The 18778-nt window shown below is 38.7% G+C and overlaps 1 protein-coding gene across 10 annotated transcripts in view; it reads left to right on the top strand.

Annotated features, from left to right (window-relative positions):
* The first annotated feature begins 4032 nt into the window (after positions 1-4032).
* Positions 4033-18778, top strand: part of dnmt3ab (DNA (cytosine-5-)-methyltransferase 3 alpha b) — a 44171-nt gene continuing 29425 nt past the window's right edge. For 3 of the 10 annotated variants that reach the window (XM_041972433.1, XM_041972435.1, XM_041972436.1), the window contains exons 1-4: positions 4034-4218; positions 6191-6405; positions 9980-10087; positions 16143-16491. In XM_041972433.1, the coding sequence (XP_041828367.1) occupies positions 6322-6405; positions 9980-10087; positions 16143-16491 (541 nt within the window). In that variant the 5' untranslated portion in view covers positions 4034-4218; positions 6191-6321. Of the gene's footprint in view, positions 4219-6190; positions 6406-9979; positions 10088-16142; positions 16492-18778 lie in introns of all 10 variants that reach the window. The other 7 variants (XM_041972426.1, XM_041972427.1, XM_041972431.1 and 4 more) reach the window with 7 other exon arrangements.

Here is an 18778-nt window from a genome sequence, read left to right on the forward strand (position 1 = left end):
TTTTACAAATACATAGTTTTATGTCACAAAGCCACTGTCTTTTGTAAATAAATCAAATGTGAGATATATTAAAATGATTTAAAATATGGTGCATGCTGGTCATTTCGTGTTAGGTTTTATTATTATTGATAACCACCAGACCCATCAACTCAGCCAAGAATTTACTCTCACAACTCCAATTCCAAAAAAAGTTGTGACTGTGTAAAAAGTCAATAAAACAGGCTGCAATAATTTGCAAACCTCAAACCCATATTTGTTCTAAACCTCCAACCCATATCAAACCCATAGAATAAAAATAAAATGTCAAATGCTGGAATTGAGACATTTTACCAATTCATGGACAATATTAGCTCATTTTGATTTTGATGGCAGCAACACATCTAAAAAAAGTTGTGTAGCTTCCCGTCTTCTTTTAATGTCTGTAAACATTTGGGAAGTGAGGAGACCAGTAGCTGGTGTTTTAGAGGAGGAATGTTGTCCCATTCTGGTCTGATGCACGACATGCAGTCAGTTCTGCACCCGGACACCCGTCCTGCAAAGCCATGCTGCTGTGATGGATGCAGTGCGTGGTTTAGCATTGTCTTGCTGAAATATGCAAGACTTTCCTTGAATGAGACATTACCTGGATAGGCACAGATCTTACTGTAAAACCTCCATGTGCTTTTCAGCATTGATGGAACCTTCACACATGTGGAAGCTGCTCACACCACAGACACTAATGCAACCTCATACCACCAGACATGCAGGTTATTGAACTGTTCACTGATAACAAGCTGGATGGTCCCTCTCCTCTTTAGTCAACAGGACATGGCATACATGGTTTCCAAAAACAATTTAAAATTTTAATTCGTCAGACCACAGAACAGTTCCTACTTGGCCTTTTGATGAGCCAATATTTTCCATAACATAGTAAAATGTCTCATTTTCAACATCTGATATTGTTTATGTTCTATAAAATGGGTTCATGAGATTTGAAAATCATTGCTTTCAGGTTGTAATTGCATTTTACAAAGCTCCCCAACTTTTTTCAGAATTGGGGTTGTACCTGTCTCTATCTGCCATTTACAGATAGGCAGAACTGTATCAGTAATGATACCATGATATAGTAGGACACTATGCAATTTGACATATATTCATTGTAAATATTGTTGATAATATACTTTATTTATTCATTAATTTTCTATACTGCTTATCCCAGTTCATGGTTGCTGGGAAGCTGGAGCCTAGCCCAGTAATTAACAGCCAAGAAGCAGGGTACAGGCTGCCAGTCTATCAAATGTCAATATTTTTCATACAGTGACAAAATATAGAGTAAAATTAAACTTCTACTTCATTAGAACAAAAAAATAAAAATAAAAATAAACATCTTAAGTCTCTAATGAATCATATATGCCAAAGTATAGACTGTTCACATTGCTTCTTCTTGTCCATAACTTCATTAATACACTGGAAATGTCACATTCTTTATTTACACACATATTAGTCATATAATCAGCAGCATTTATTTAGACTTTATTGAGTATTTTTTTAGTCTAATTGACCCCTCAAAGCACTTCACACCACCAGCCACACAATAATTTGCAAGGTGCTTATTTGATCAAATACAATGATTTTTTTACACATTAATTAAGAGTTCTATATTTTTTTTTCCAAAGTTAACTTGCAAACTGGAGGAGAATCAAACTGTTGACTCCCTGATTGGTGGATGACTCCACTTTTAAACCTGAGCCACACCTGCCAATGTGTGAATAAATAATTAAAACATGTAATTAGAGGGTGATTAAGATTCTTATTAAGAAAAAAAAGATGTTGCACAATACAGATTTATCTATTTTTTCTCAAGAATGCATCCCCTGTTTAATTATATTCAGTATTTACTTGATTATAGTGCAAATTTAGACAAAATGTTCATGATGTATTTCGTGGTTTAATCACTTTGACAGAGGCAGCAAACATTATGCTTCCCTTAAATAGGTGATCTATATGAGCTTGTCACTCCCATTTTTGTGTACATTCTCTGTCCAAACATACAAAATATTCCCACTTGTGTTTTGGTGAGTCCATCATGCTGTGTTTATCCCTGTTTCTGATCCACTTCTGAGGTAAAGTTGTTTGTTTTTCATCACGGAAACTAACTTCAGACTAAACTAGAGTCATTCTTACTAAAAGGATGATGATAACCATGATGCCAACTGACTTTTAATAATGGAAAATGTTTTAACTTTATATATCAGACACAGATACTCGTATAAGAAGTTATAAATGCATTAGAAAATGGCAGGGGCCTTAAACCACTTGCCCCTTAATTCAGTCATGCAGGCATTTATTTAAATTACTGCAACTGTAGCTACTCCAGCTACAGTAGGTGTCACCAGCAGCACATTTTTGCCATGAAATCACACAATGAGAAAACACAAATCGTACCGCTGAAGCAGGCAAAGGTTATATAGGTGAGATGACTTCTACACACTATCAGCATCTTCCTCTGTGGGTTTCAATTAAGAGACAAAGTTTCCACCAGCCAGTGTTACTCTGCCTCTGTCTATAGGTCACGAAGCCGCCTCTTCCTGCTGCTGTCCTCAGATGAACTGCTCAGTCCTGCTGACTCTCTGAGTGAGAGAGGCTGCTGCTGCTTTCTGATCAGTGAACCACATCCGCCTGCTGCACAGACTTTTTCCTCTTTCCCTCATTGCTCCTAAAAAGCCTTTAACCTGCCCCTTGGGGATTTACTCAGTGAGCCTCATGCATCTGGAAACTTCAGTCTTTTACCTGATGGCGTCTCCGTCTAGTGGGCATGTTTGGGATAAATGTGGGTTGTAGTGTAAGCTGCTTTGAGGTTAATGGAATAAAAATGATAAGAGATTTGATAGCTGGCTCGTGCTGCTCTCTAGGAAATTAAATGCAGATATGGTGGATTATGTATGAACTCCTACATCTGTTTTGATATCTGTACAACATATCTTCAATGCAAAAAAAAAAAAAGGTCAGTTCATAATATAGGAAGACAATGAATGTGACTACATAAAATTTTAAGTGCCACAACAACTGAATCATACATAGTAATGTGGGGCAAACTGACACCAAAATGACAGAAAATAGTGCAAATAAAAGGGAAATGATAGAATGAAGCATTACACCACATAATCTGTACCCAGACATCATACAGCAGGCATGCATTTGCATTAACTTTTACGGCATTTAAAGCATCAGAAAATTAGAAAAGTATTTGCCATCATCTGAAAATGATCACTTTATATTTGTTACTTGCATATTTATGCATTGCACAGACTACATTTAACTGAGATAAGTTTTTGTATATCAGTCACTGATTGCTGGTGCTTGTATATGAAAGTAATAAAAGCTGTCACTTATCTTAATATGCTAGTTCATTGTACAATCCAACTTTTTTGTGGACAACTCTTTAAATACAGCTGGAATATCTTTTAATATATTAACTAATTCTAAGGAAGAGATCTCTTGCAGATGACTTGGACTATTGCACAATTGTGCAATGCACATAAAAGAGGTGGTTTTTTACTAATACTTTTCTTTGAGGTGCAGAACTACTCAGGACATGCTTGACCTACACAGAGGAATGGCATCTTCTCGTGCAGATTCACTAAGTGAAAAGGTGGTTTAGAACTTATCTTTTGCACTAAGGTCAAAGGGCAAACAAGAGCAGTACTACAGGGAAATTTGGACAATTTAAATCTACCTCAGGCGTAACATTAGCTCCAAATATTGACTTTCAAGCATGTTAGAATTGTACATACTTTATTTTTGCCACATGTATTGAATTTCAGCTTTCAATCAGCTTTTATTATGATTGACTCTTTCCTCTTTCATTCCGCATGTTTCCTGTCTCATATGTGTAGTAGTAATAATAATAATAATAATAATAATAATAAATAAGGCTCCGGAATTGAGTAGTGTTTTGTGCACTGGATGTCTGGGCTTAATGGCCATATCTAAACACTTGAAAATCTAGTGTTTCCTCTATCTGTGTCTGACCTCACTACCATCTATCTTGAGCTTGAGTTGAGACGGCTGTATTTAGGACCCGGTGGCAGCAGCCCGTCTGCAGGCCGCTGCAGTCTGAGCGGCGCATCTGGAAGAGAGCTGGCCGGCTGGGGAGGTGGAGGACGGGGAGAGAAGAGGAAGAAGGCTCCGGGAGCAAGTGAGACAAAAAGGGTCAGACCTGGGACTTGGGGAAATCGGGTAACGAACACACAGCGATTCACGATCTTAAATCCGTTTAACCTGGCGCAGTAATATCCGCGCAGGAAGGGCAACCGTCATGTGAGACAAAAACGCGAAAGCCCCGAGAGCGGAAGGCGCTCGATGGCAATGGGGGAATATCGAAAAGGGGTTTTGCCTTTTATTTATTTTTTTTCCTTATTCTTCGTCAGATGATGCTCGTTGCACATAGAGGGGGGTGAACTTGACTGTAATTACGGCCCAGAACCTGCATCGCGGCTTATTATTAAAAAAGACTCGTATGATCAAAAGAAATAACGGGGTTTTATCCATCAGTGGCCGTGGCCTGTAAAACAGCCACAATCCCGGGGGTCATATCGCAGACTTCCCTTGCTGCAGAACACGTCAAAAACTTTGTCATTTTAAGACACAACCAGTTTAATTGGAGATGTCGATCGCAGTAATGTACGCGTGTGAGGTGACAATAAACGCATGTGTGACCCTGTAATAAATGATTTTGCAAGATAACGCGTTCTGGTTGGGGCAGCATTTTTTTTTTTTTTTTTTTTTTTTTTTTAGGAGTGAGGACCTAATTCCTGTAGGCTGGGTCTTTTAAACGCATCAGACGTGAATGTCATTAATCTTGACCCTTGCAGGAAATAAAACATTCTTTATGATTATCGATGTGTAGAAAAATTTGTTTCGCTCATTTCCGCGAGTGCAACAGTAATTGTGGCTCCGCTGTGCGCGCATGGCAAGACTGCTGGAGTAACTTTAACCCAGGTGTAAAGGAAATATTAATACAGAAAATCGTGTAATTAGCAGTTATTCATTATTGCTGCATTGTATGGGCTCCTGGCCGCATATAAGTACCCTTTAAACGACGACTAGCACAGCTGCACATGCATGTGGTGTGAAACGGCCTGCAGGCTATAGTCGCCATACAGTATCTATAGAAGCCTATGCGGGTCCTATAGCTACACGACGTACCCTCAACAAAGAGAAATTTGAGTGTCAGAGCAAAGCAAGATCATTTGAGGAAATGTGCACGAAGTACGTCAGAGTTGCATTACACAGTCAAACGCTGCTCAGCTCTGAATGGATACATGCAGCCTGGTGTAAAAGCATTACAACTTAAAGTTGCAATTTTGTCTTTAAATGGTCATTATGATGTTTATTGGCTGAATGATTTGATAGCAGTAGATAATCTGAAAGAGAGTATACTTCCTGATTTTCACTGTGAACTCCTGGATGTCGCCTGTTAACAGTTCTCTGAAAAATGGACTGATATCTACAAATAATAGTCCATTAATTAGTCGTTATACAGGCATAAACTGAAGATTTTCTATTTGCTGTCATGTCTACGTGGCTTTTTTCTGACCTGACACCAGGCTGCTCTGCTGTAGTTACGAGTTTACAGAAAGCAAAACCTAAAACTAAGTGTGTGGCAATCAGTAAGTGAAGACCAGGTGGATATCAAGAATGAGAATTAAAACAAAATACAAAGGTTTATATGAAATAAAACAGGAAGTAAAGCTATTATGATGACGAAAGAACCTTATTTCTAGGTAAAACAGAAATCGGGTCAGCCTGGATATTGAATGTGGAAATCCAAAGGACAAGATTCATACTAAAACAATAAAAAACAAAGACATGACAACTTCATGCTAATTTTTTAGTGCTTTTGGTTTTCGAACTGCAGCATTGACAGTTACAAGTATTTCTACTCATGACCCACAGTTGGATCATCCAACTACCGCCATCCAATTTGACTGGCTAGGGTCAAGGTGCAGGGTTAGGGATTTGTGGGTCCAAATCCCTCTTTCTGCAGGTAGCAGCAAGAGGCTACTCCACAATTAACTTGGTCAAAAATGGCATTTCCAAGTGAGACTTAGAAACACCAGACAGGAAAGAAGTACATTTCCATTTGAGGTGTACTTAAGGTGTGAGAGATAAATGGTCTAATTGTAATTTTGTTCTCTTTGCATTCCAGCAGAGCAAAGAAGAAGGATCATCTCTTAATTTCTTTTTTTTTTTCATTCTTTTTGAGTTTGTTTTAACCCCAAACCTCATCATCTGCACTACACATCATCATTTATCATCCACAAGCCTGTAAGATTATCAATGATGCCGTCCAACACTGTCACCAACACCAACACCACTGCATTCAAAGGCTCAGACTTTGCTGATTCACCTGGAAACAGAATGGTAAGAAACTTAAATGCCTGCTTCTATTTCACCAGGAAGTTAATCTAAAACTTGGTTTGTTGGTGAATGACTTGTTCTCAGTTGGTTAGTATTATTCCAAGATATCTCAAAAGAAGAAGAAAATGTTGTTTGAATTATTTGTTAAAACTAGAGGAGCATTCTTCACCGAGTCTTTCGTTTTGCTCAGTAGATTTTGGAAAAATTTGCTGACAATTTAACCGACAAGCAGTAACTGTCACTAAATCTTTGCCTTGTTGGTAATTACTGTTTTCATTGTCTTAATATCATGATATGACATGAATAGATTTATTTGGAAATTGGGTTTGTCATTACTGTCAGTTCAAGCCAAAATTACTTCAAATTTCCTACAGTTTTCATAATCATCTGGATAGCGACTAATTTAAAGTCTTGCCAGATTTAGCGGAAGAATCCAAGCGCATCAAGCCACATTTTTGTATTGCATGCATCACCTATGTGGCATCGGTAGCAGCGTCATGGAGGAGGCTGTTGAGAGGTGCAGCTGTGTGATGTGACATTTGCTGGTGTAATGGTGGTTGCTGATGTGGGCGTTGGCTGATGTAGGTTGAATTGGAGCTGGAATACAGCTCTTCAACTAGGGATGGGGGGGTGTGGCGGTGGAGATGGGGGGGGGGGTAGGCTGTCCTCTATGTTCCCATTACACTGTGTTGCCCTTAGTGTTGTTGCCTGGCAACAGACATTGCCTTAAGTAACTGGCTATCCAGACGGAAATAGTGTGGAGATATTGACAGCGTAGTAAGGTTCACTCCAGGCAACAACAAATGATATTTGAGGCTGTTCTGTTGTTTTTTGTGTGTCCCCCCCCCTCCTTTAGAAAACGTTAGGGTGAAGCTGTGTGTGAGGAAGGCGTGTTGATTTCTCTCAGTGTGTCTGAGCGCTCTGGTTGGGAGCGCTGTGGTGTGGGCTGTTCCTGCAGAGATAGCCTGGCACCACTGAATTGTGTCATCCATGTAAGTGGTTCCCAAATGAGCCTGCACACCAGGCTGCACTCAAAACATGCTATTATCTATGCAAATTCAGGCGCCCTGGTACGGAAAAACCGAAGCACCAAGCATTCTATTAGTGATCATAAAATGAACTGGAACCATTTGCAAAACAGTTTCTCTTAGAAAAGGACTGATATCTATAAAACAACCCTTTAAAGGCCTACTGTTAATGGCTGAATTTCTACCTGCTAATTCTTGGATGATATGCCAATATGCTCTGCATATTTATTGCATCGTCAGTTTCTCTGATCACATCCTTTTATTTATGTAAATTAGTTTATCCCCTTGGAACTATAATAGTTTATGGATTTATTTCACTTTAGCAAACACTCAGTGTATAACATGTCCTAGCCTTTTAAATGTGTGCATATGTATAAACATCATTGAATCTTTTAATTAATCAACAATAGTTTCTTTAAGCATTTTTTATGTGGTTTATTTGTGTGTTTTAAAGGGTTTAATGCTGGCATTACTATGTATTCTGCAACAGCCATTATTTATCTTGTGAGAAAGATTGATTTGTCTCAGGGGAATCCATCTTATCATCTGGAGAAAATTGTCTTTTGTAGTTCCAAACTGAGCATGATGACCTGGAAGTAAGTGATATCCAGTGTGATTTTGTTTTCCAATGTTTTTACACATTCATCTTTGCGTCCTTCATTGACCTCCTTTTAATCAAAGACAAGACAAATATTTAAGGAAATACACAGAAGGAAATATTTTTGGTTTGTTGGCCATACCCTTTGTGTACTGGCAGGTAGAGGAGTATTTTATGGGGTGACCATGCCTCCTATTTCCTGAATGAAGACTTTATTGAACTGAGTGGTTCAAACTTGCTTGATAGTGGTTTTTTCAGAGGACTTCTCAATAGTTTTGTTTAACACATACGTTTCCACCGATTTTAGACTAACATCAGAATCATCGCTGAACAGGTACCATGTTATTGATGCCCAACCATCTACACTCTGCTCTTAACCAGAGTACAGGCTTGTTTAGCTAAAGTTCTGAAGCTTGTTTTTTTAACCACATCACAAGACCTTCATCTAAAAACAGAATTTGCACACTTGTCACAAGACTTCAGATGTTCAAATTTCAATTTTCTTAGTATTGTAAGAACCTCCTATCCATTTTGGTGTAAGATGTGAGGACCGTTCTTGACCTCAGAAACAGCAGAGAAATAAAAAGATAAAAAAATATCTCCCTGAGGGCCGGTAAGTTGGTTTTCTGCAGCATTTCGTCTTTTACAACTCACATGATGTTCAAAAAGAGATGGAGATTAGACAATTTATTAAAAAATTCAGACGCAGAGAAGAGATATAGATCTCTAAGAACTGAGAAAACTCCATTTTCACACATAAAGAACGTTGGATAGAACTAGATTTTATGAAAGAGCAGAATAAACTTTGATCCTCAATAAAAATATCAGCTTTATTTATTTATCTTTTTTACAAGCTAATTGAAAAAATAGTTAAAGTGACTGATTTACATCTACTTATTGCTCCATAGCCTGCATGCTATATTAAATGCACTTAGTCTACAGCAAAATTGTAGTGTAAAATATCATTTTGATTTGGTTACAAATCATTTTAAAGTAGCGTTTAAAGCTAAATGTGTGATGTGTTATCCTAGTTTGCTACTAGATGGAGAGATCAGAGCCACCCTTATTTTCCTCTTGTCAACACATTGCTGAATTTTTCCTCTTGTATTAAATCCACCCACATAAAGACAAAGTCATATCCCATTGTGCAGTGATCTTTTTCCATGTTATACTACTCCGCTGTGCCTAAGCTTAAAATAAATGTCTTTAACGGCCCTTCGGCAGAGGTGCTTGGTCGCAGAATGCCTTATGGTGCCGAGAGCCCATATATCTTCAAGGGAATCTCACATTTAATACTGAAGGAATTTAATAAGGACCCACCCCTCCACTGCAGCTGTCAGGAATGGCCTTGCAGTCTCATTTGCATTCAGACCTGCTCCTGCTGGTCCTTTTCAGTCAATATTGAAACTCAAAGCATCTACATTAGGATCATCTTTTCTCTCATCAACCCCAGGGGTACTTGGAGGTGGCAGACATGGGGCTTTGTTCATGGGCGTGGACAGTCGTATTAATAAAAGGGAAATTGCAGCAGGGGGGAAGGAGGGGGCTGGTCAGCGTGTTTTTAATGGTATCAAGAGGGAATTGTCTGTGGAAGACCAGCTCTGCGTCCTCAGAGCTTTCACTTCAGCCTAGTTTAAAGAAGCGTGTCATTCAGTTTCTATCTGTCTCATTGTCGGCGGAGGACACTCAAGGATCCGCTGCAGTCCTCCCTAATGTTCAAGTGTCTCAATGGGCTGCAGTTTTGTGTATCCCCTGCAGATCTAGTGTCACTCGTCCCGCATCACGGGCTGAGTGATTTTCCCCATTGGCATAAAACCAAGAATATGTTAAAACAGCATTATTATAAATCTTAGAGATACACATCTCAAAAGTGAAGTGGACATGATAACAATGCTAGTATTTTTCCAGCATACTGGGTCCCAAATCATCTTTGTACTCTTTTTCTTCTCAGGGTGAGAGCACAATACTGGCTATGGACCTGATGGCTGAGGAGAGGTCGACTTTAAGTAGTGCCTCTTGTAAAGTTGGCAAGCCAGGAAGGAAGCGCAAGCAATTCCCAGTGAGTGTTTGAACTACATTGCTAGAAAAGTTGCAGCTATGTTTCCATCCTTGCATAATTGTTTGTATGGCTGTCTAAGGTAGTTAAGGTCCACATCAGTTTTCAGCACATTCTCAAGCACAGAAACATGAAGGGAAGCTGGAAATTTGCAGAATTTGGTTATTTAAGGAGAATAAATCAAAACCTTTCAAGAAATTTTATTCACTCACAAGTACTTTGTGTGATTCCTCAATATCACAAATTTCAGATGCGCCTTGGAATTTGGTGTCAGTGCATACCTTATAGATGCCATATAGATACAATTAATAAACAAACGAAACAGAAGCTCTTCTTCAAATAATGTCAGACTGTCTGAATTTCCAAAACACTCAGTCAGCTGATGGAGGGATGGAAAAACTGTGTGATTATTTTACCAGATGGCACCAATCAGCGGTTTCATTACAAAACTAGACATGTTTTTTCAGCCTCCAGAAATCCGTTAACCTGTAACCACGCACTTTTTCTTTTTCACTCATGCATAAACATCCCGCAGATACTACACTAAAACCATTTGCTACCTGTTTGTGTTGCCGTTTGTAGTTAAAAGCCCTGATTTAATAATGACTCCTGGGCCAGCATGGAGCAGGGTATTTTGAAGTTAATTAGTTCTCCCTCCGTGATTCAACAAACTAAAAAGATGAAGAGAAAAAGATTTGCAGAGGCTGTACGAGCTAGGGGGAAAATGCCAGAGGGTTTGTGTCAGTGTGTTTAAAATAGTTGAAGGGCTGTTTCAATAACTGATAGAGGAAAGCCGCACTCAGAAACAGGGCGCCTGGGCGAGTGTTTTCACAGCTGTGGGAGATCGGCCACATGTGCCAGATGCTCCGGTCATATAGATTCTCTGAATGGTGCAGTCACTCCAACATGGGTTAGCCAATTTAACATCCCTTCAGAAGACCTTTTGTTTTTAAAGACTTTTAAACAGGTTTTCTTTTGTGGTAAGTATTAAATGTATTGTAAAAGACATATTTAATATAGGGGAAATGGTTAAGGAGGTGTATCACAAGTGGGGATATCACAATTACGGATTTTCTTGGTACAATTATTGTTAAAGAAATAATAATAATTATACAACTAAGTAAATCAGTCCCAACACTATGATGTGTAAAATCACCTGAACGCTCCTTATATGTCAATTAGTTTTATTTATTTCTATCTTTTCATGCCAGAGAACTAACTTATATAACAACAAAGTAAAGTAACTAAGAAGTCTTATTCCAGCTTCATCTTCTCTCCTGTGTAAAGAATAAAGAAATCCTACATATTAACTCTGGATTTCTCTCAGATGGTAAAGGCTACAGGTCCTCTACCCGGACGCGGGAGGCTTCTTTTTGTAAACCACGTTAAAAAAAAAGTTTTTAACATTTCTTTTGAATGTGAGTAAAAAATTAAAAAACAATAGTAAAATAAATAAGACCGTATATCTGGAATTATATGCTGTTTCTTCTACGGACTGTGACTCTTGCACACTGATGACTAAAGCTATGGACCTTATGTCGGGTCTGTATAATCTGTAAAATGTAACGTCCATTGAACGTGGCACTAGCGTGATAAGACCTCCCCAAGTCGTACATAATTACAAAATAGCAAATGACACGATACAGTTTAGTTCTAATGTTACGTAATGTTTTTTTGTTCTTTTTCAAATATGTAGGCTATAAGGTAAAGTGAACTCTTCTGAACACATCACTAGCATTTGCCTTTACCTTTATATTTATATTTGTGTGTGTGTGTGTGTGATTAGTTATATATTATATTCTGATTAATTGTAAATGAAATAATCGTGACTCCCTAATCGGAAGCATTCAGCCCTTTTTGCTGCTTGACTAAGGACAAAGATCATCTTTTTCTATTTTACATATTAACTGACCTTGCTGCTTGTTACTACCACTAGGCCTTGTTCTAATGTTCGAGGCTTCTCAGTTGGAGACATTTAATCTAATCCCTCAAACTGATGACAGAGTTAAAACTTAAAATTGGGAAGTTTTGCTTTAGACACTAAAAGTAAATGGTTGAGTTCATTGAGTTAAGTAATAAATCATATTATTTAAACATATTTAATCACTTTCTCTCCAGAGGTCCAACCACACTCATTAATAGTATAACGCTACAGTCATCAATTGACCAGCTAATTCAGCTAGTGGAAAACATTTAAGCTTTTGCAGAGGGATTATGGTCAGAGTCAGGCATGATTAGCTGCTGGCTAAGCTTCATATTTCCTTTGGAGACATACACACGTGGACAAAAGTGTTGGTACCCTTTGGGTGATGAAAGAAAAACTCACAATAGTCACAGAAATAACTTGAATTTGACAAAAGTAATAATAAATAAAAATTCTATGAAATTTAACCAATGAAAGTCAGACATTGCTTTTCAACCATGCTTCAAAAGAATTATTTAAAAAAATAAACTCATGAAACAGGCCTGGGCAAAAACTATGGTACCCCTAGAAAGGACTGAAAATAATGTGACCAAAGGGACGTGTTAATCCAAAGTGTGTCCACTAATTAGCATCACAGGTGTTTACAATCTTGTAATCAGCCAGTGGGCCTATATATAGGGCTACAGGTAGTCACTGTACTGTTTGGTGACATGGTGTGTACCACACTCAAACCAGAACCAGGACCAGAAGAAGCAAAGGAAAGAGTTGTCTTAGGAGATTAGAAAGAAAAATATAGACAAGCATGTTAAAAGTAAAGGCTATAAGACCATTTCCAAGCAGCTTGATGTTCCTGTGACTACAGTTGCACATGTTATTCAGAAATTTAAGATCCATGGGACTGTAGCCAACCTCCCTGGACGTGGCTACAGGAGGAAAATTGAGGACAAATCAAAGAGACGGATAATACGAACGGTAACAAAAGAGCCCAGAAAAACTTTTAAAGAGATTAAAGGTGAACTTCAAGCTCAAGGAACATCAGTGTCAGATCGCACCATCCGTCATCTTTTGAGCCAAAGTGGACTTAATGGGAGACGACCAAGGAGGACATCATTGTTGAAAACAAACCATAAAAAAGCCAAACTACATGTTGACAAGCCACAAAGCTTCTGGGAGAATGTCCTATGGACAGATGAGACAAAAATGGAACTTTTTGCCAAGGCACATCAGCTCTATGTTTACAGACAGAAAAATGAAGCATATCAAGAAAAGAACACTGTCCCTGCTGTTAAACATGGAGGAGGCTCTGTTATGTTCTGGGGCTTCTTTGCTGCATCTGGCACAGGGTGTCTTGAATCTGTGCAGGTACAATGAAATCTCAAGACTATCAAGGGATTCTAGAGAGAAATGTGCTGGCCAGTGTCAGAAAGCTTGGTCTCAGTCGCAGGTCATGGGTCTTGCAACAGGACAATGACCCAAAACACAGCTAAAATCACCCAAGAATGGCTAAGAACGAAACATTGGACTATTCTAAAGTGGCCTTCTATGAGCCCTGACCTGAATCTTATTGAGCATCTTTGGAAGGAGCTGAAACATGCCGTCTGGAAAAGGCTCCCTTCAAACCTGAGACAACTGGAGCAGTTTGCTTATGAGGAGTGGGCCAAAATACCTGCTGAGAGGTGCAGAAGTCTCATTGACAGTTACAGGAATCGTTTGATTGCAGTGATTGCCTCAAAAGGTTGTGCAACAAAATATTAAGATAAGGGTACTATTGTTTTTGTCCAGGCCTGTTTCATGACTTTTTTTTTTAAATAATTCTGTTGAAGCATGGTGTCTGACTTTCATTGGTTAATTTTCATAGAATTTTTATTTATTATTACTTTTGTCAGATTCAAGTTATTTCTGTGACCATTGTGAGTTTTTCTTTCATTAACCGAAGGGTACCAACAATTTTGTCCACCTGTGTATTAATAACATTGATTTTCTTACCAGTTTCAGTTATCAGCAGTGGACTGAGTGAACAGGTTTGGTGAAATTCTTTCTAAAAACATGCTGAGGGAAAGCGGCATGACTACAATTAGTCAGTGCATCCAGATTCTTTATAGGAGAACATCAGAAACAGTGAATAACCAAAAATCCCATTAAACTAAATTAATATGCAACATGCCATGTTTTAATGGGTTGTCATTTCTATAGTCTGGAAATGATTGCATTAAGAAATAGGGGATAAAAGCTGTTGTTATCAAACTAGTTACTGATGAATTACTCCAGTTTTTAGTATTTAACATCTATATTAAGTGTATAATTTTATTATTTACTGCAGTGTAATATAAACTAAACTTCATGGCCAAACTCCTAATAAATGTATAGAAATGTGCATTTTTAACTCCATAAATAAAACTAACAATGGCTTATCCATTATGTTACCTACAACTAAGCTTGTGTGTAGGTATAATGCTACAGCAGTAAGTTGGATTAGCTAGTTAGTGTTTTACTTTTGACCTCTGTCTGCCTGTCTGAGTTGTCTGATTTACCAACTCTGACCTCTGACCTCTGGCAGGGGCCACATGTGGTGCACTGGGTCACCAATGGGTTGCGTAATCCTTAGAGCGACGGCTGTGTGCACAGTCATCGTGTGCATATGCTTCTGCATGTGTTTGGCTTTCTGTTTGTGTGTGCATGCTTGTTTTGCATTTGTCTAAACACACATGCACTCACACTTCAACCTCTTTGTCTGTTTATGAACTGAGTGAGAATATTAATACCATCAGAGCTGTGGCTTTCTTGTTTTCATTCATCATGTTGAATGGACTCACTGGCAAGCTGCTCTTTGTTTGAGTGTAGTTTATAGCTAATTTGTTTTTGCTTACTACTGTGTCATTTGCTTACTACTTAGTCATTTCAACATCTGAGGCCTGACAGAAAAACCAACTTTGGCTTGTTTTAACACTGTTTTTTACTATACTGTACAACTTCCACAGCTTATTTTCTATTCCTGTTCCGCATAATTTGCTCTGCGTCCGTTACACAGACATTCTTTAGGTTTTGTGATTTCCTGTTCAGTCTACAAGAATCAGATTACAGATTTGACCCTTAAGCTTGGTGCACTGAATCTGCTCAATATCACCTCATGACAAACAGATGCTTTGTGCAGCGCTGCAGCCGCCTACACTACAAGAAATCCAAACTTGTAAATTTCATTTGAAAGGTTCAACACCGCTCTTATTAATGTTGTAAGTGTGATCTTCCCAGACATGTCCCACTTTCTTCTCCTAGTGAACCAGTTATGGGATTGTCTGTGAAAGTGTGTCTTTATGGCTATTTTAGGTAACTGCAGAGACAACACTTAAGAGTTGAAATTAATCTTTTCCTGGTCATGCGAGACATTTTTACTCATAAGAATTTAACATTTGCCACTGAAACTTTATGTGAGCTGTCAGCAGGTCACCCCTCTTTGAATTTACTCCGCTGTATAGAGTAAAATAGTTTAACTGGGCGTTCCAAAGTGGACAGAGAGCAAAGCCTCTCCACTGTCAAACAGCCAACATTCCCAACATATTTCTGTGCTTGTGTAATGATTAATGCACGGCTACAGGAAGCTCACTCTTGTACCTGATGAGCAGTAATGTAATCCCTTCCTTACTTGCATGTTAATAGCGGTACAGCAGATTTACAGGCTCAGCTCTGAACTTTGTAGGTTAGCAGAACTGAGGAGGAAATGCTGTAACTTACTGACTTATAAGGCAGAGTTGAACTGGAGGTTTGATTTTTCCTAGATAGCACACATGAGACTTGAGAGATGAAATTAAGCTTATCTAATATGATATGGATGAATGCTTTCATTGGTATTTTCTTTGAAAATACTGAGAAAAGAGACCGAGAAGAACTTGTCCTCACTCTAAAAAGCAGCTGTTTTATTGTTGCGCCCGCAAATGTTTTCCAAGCTTGCTGCATGATTTGTCATACATCTTGTTGTAAAGGTTTAGTTTATTTTACAGCCAGCTAGTATATCCACTGATTTGCCATAAACGATGACAGGCAGAGCAAAGTGAAAAATAGCTACAGGACCATCAGTCACTAAGGCTGATAAATTGCCAGGATGTCAGCATTTTTAACCTCCTCTTCCCTCGCCTGCAGGTCGAGAACTGTGGCTCTCCTAAAGACAGTGTGAGTCTTGGCAACATCTACACTGGGGTGTGTAGGCCATCCATGGCACAAGTCCACAATGGAGACATGGGCGGGCACAGAGACAGGATGCCCGATGCCTGCTTCCCCAAACAGGAGAAGAGGGAAGTGGAGAATGGGATCCCCAGAGACCCCTCCTCCTGCCAGGCAGAGGACAGCTCCCAGGGTCAGAGTCTGAGCCCTTCCCAGGAGAACGGATTCCTGCCCAACCGGGAGGAGCAGGACTTGGAGAAAGACAAGGATAGCCTGATGATGCCGCGCAAGAAACGAGGGAGGCGGAAACTGGAGCGGCCAACAAAATGTGAGTTTTTGCTGGCTTCTGGTTGTTGCGCTTCACTATCTTTTGATCCGCTGTGTGTTGAGCCAGCAGGAAAAACCATGCGCATGTGACTAGTACAAGTGTTGAGTAATGATCTATAAATGGGCGTCAGACTGTGCAGCTTCACACACAGAGCATGGGATTGAAACTGCCAGGATTAGTAACACTGAGGTTAAAAGCATTGCATTCATGCAGCTGCACAGTGCACTGCAGGAACAAAGGAAACAAAAATATCACTGCAAGGCTGCAGAGATGATCCTAATGTTGGTGCTGTAAATATTTAGAGGATCGTGTATACAGTGTTTTATCTGTGCTACATTTTGCTGCCACATGGGATCATCAGGGTGATCTAACAAATGCTTTCAAGATGGACCAGTAGTTGACATTTAAATGCACAATTTACAAAGCAAAACAAAAAAAGATTTTCCAAATTTCCTCTTACATAATGAAGCAAGCTTTGCGAGCTCGCATTCATCATCCTTTCTGCCCAATTCCTGTTATTTTTCACTGTCAAATAAATTAAACTAAGGCCCAAAAAACTTACAAAAGTTAATACATTGCTATCAAAAGGATATGTCTCTTTTTTAAACACACAGACAGAGTGCTCCCAGTTTGGAGACTTAAAGCTAAAAGCTACATAGAGGAGGATCATAGGAAGAGCTCTTTTTTTTACGTTCAAATAATGTTGATTTTAAATAAAAAAAAAATCATTTAATTTTGAGCAAATGCTATAGCTACTGCAGATATTTGCACTTGTGTTTCAGACAGTTACGTGAACTATGTCTGCAGAATATGGCCCAGAAGGTGGCACAGTCCAGAATTTTCTAATTTACCATGGACATAATTTCAACAGAGATGCTTTGCAGTCGAGTGTAGTGACGTCTTAGAGATTGAGACATTTCCGGCTTGCCTTGCTCATCTGGTTTAATTTTTGACTCTACAAGCTGGGAGTGTTCTGACTGATGTCTGCAGGTCAGACATTGAAGACTCAGAATCTGCTTGTACAATGCACATAAAAAAAAAAAAAATCCTCTTAAAATAATTTTTGCCTTTGATGCAAAAAAATATATTCATGATCCAGTTGTTCCAGCCAACTGTGAAAACATACCACTCAGTGTTTTTTTTTTTTTTTTTTTATTACTAACCGCAATACAAATCATGAAGAAACATCTGTTTTCACCAGAGTACATACAGCCAGTGCTATTCCCAGCATGCCAGGCACACGCTCTATTTGAGCGACCCCCTGCTGAGTTAATTTGCAACAAACTACAGTCGGCACTGCGGTTATGAACAAATCAACCTCGGGCAAATCAACACTAGTGTTCCAGGTATCCCATCTTGTCACTGACGGAACAATTTCCTCGCAACTGTATTGTGTTTTTAACTTTTATTTATGTCATAATACCTTTTAGAAATTATTATTAGTGAGATCATGTTCTAACTTTTTATCAACTGGCTTTTTTTCCCTGAAAACACTGAGTTATTCAGGAACTTGTACCCATCTGGCTATCTAATGGCTGGTTATGAGTAATTTAATCCCATCTGTTGGACAGATTCCTTCGCTGCATCCCACTCATATTTCCCTAACCATGTACATCACAACCACACTACCTACAATGTCATATTCTTAAAGATATTTAAATTTTTTTTAATAAGAGACCATTTTAAATATTGATTAGTAGCAATTAATAATGCAGACTCATAGGATTCTTTTTATTTAAGAGATTTAATTGTTGATATGTTTATACACACATTCTTACGTAATGATCCCAGCAGGAATTCCTAAAGGTAAAAAGTCTATTAATATTAAAATGAAAAACTTCAGATCAGTGAAGAAAATGATTATCGGGCTGTTTTTGTCAAACGCCTGATTATCTTAAGTCTTATCCTAAGTTAATCCTGTGGTCTGAGGTGTGTTTTTTTTTAACACTTTATTTTTATGTTTCCAGGAATTTATAAACAGAGCAGTAAATAACATGTTACGGAAATACAAGATTTTCCTGGCATCGTGGTCTGAGGTGTGTTAAGAGCAAATTTGTCCCGACAATCGGCTCTGAAACGGGTCGTGGCTGACAATCGCAGATTCTTGTTCAAAACTTACGACTAAAAAAATCTTCATGTGTGGTAAAAACCGACGACTGTTGAGTTGTAACTGTGGATTGTGACGTGAAACAGAATGTAGCCAATCAGAGAGCGAGCTGACTGGGGAGCGAGAAAGGATATAAAGTCTGTGTTCACGCTGCATCCAATCTGTTATTTGTTTTAGTTC

The sequence above is a fragment of the Melanotaenia boesemani genome, chromosome 20 (assembly GCF_017639745.1).
Source record: "Melanotaenia boesemani isolate fMelBoe1 chromosome 20, fMelBoe1.pri, whole genome shotgun sequence".
Classification (NCBI taxonomy): domain Eukaryota; kingdom Metazoa; phylum Chordata; class Actinopteri; order Atheriniformes; family Melanotaeniidae; genus Melanotaenia; species Melanotaenia boesemani.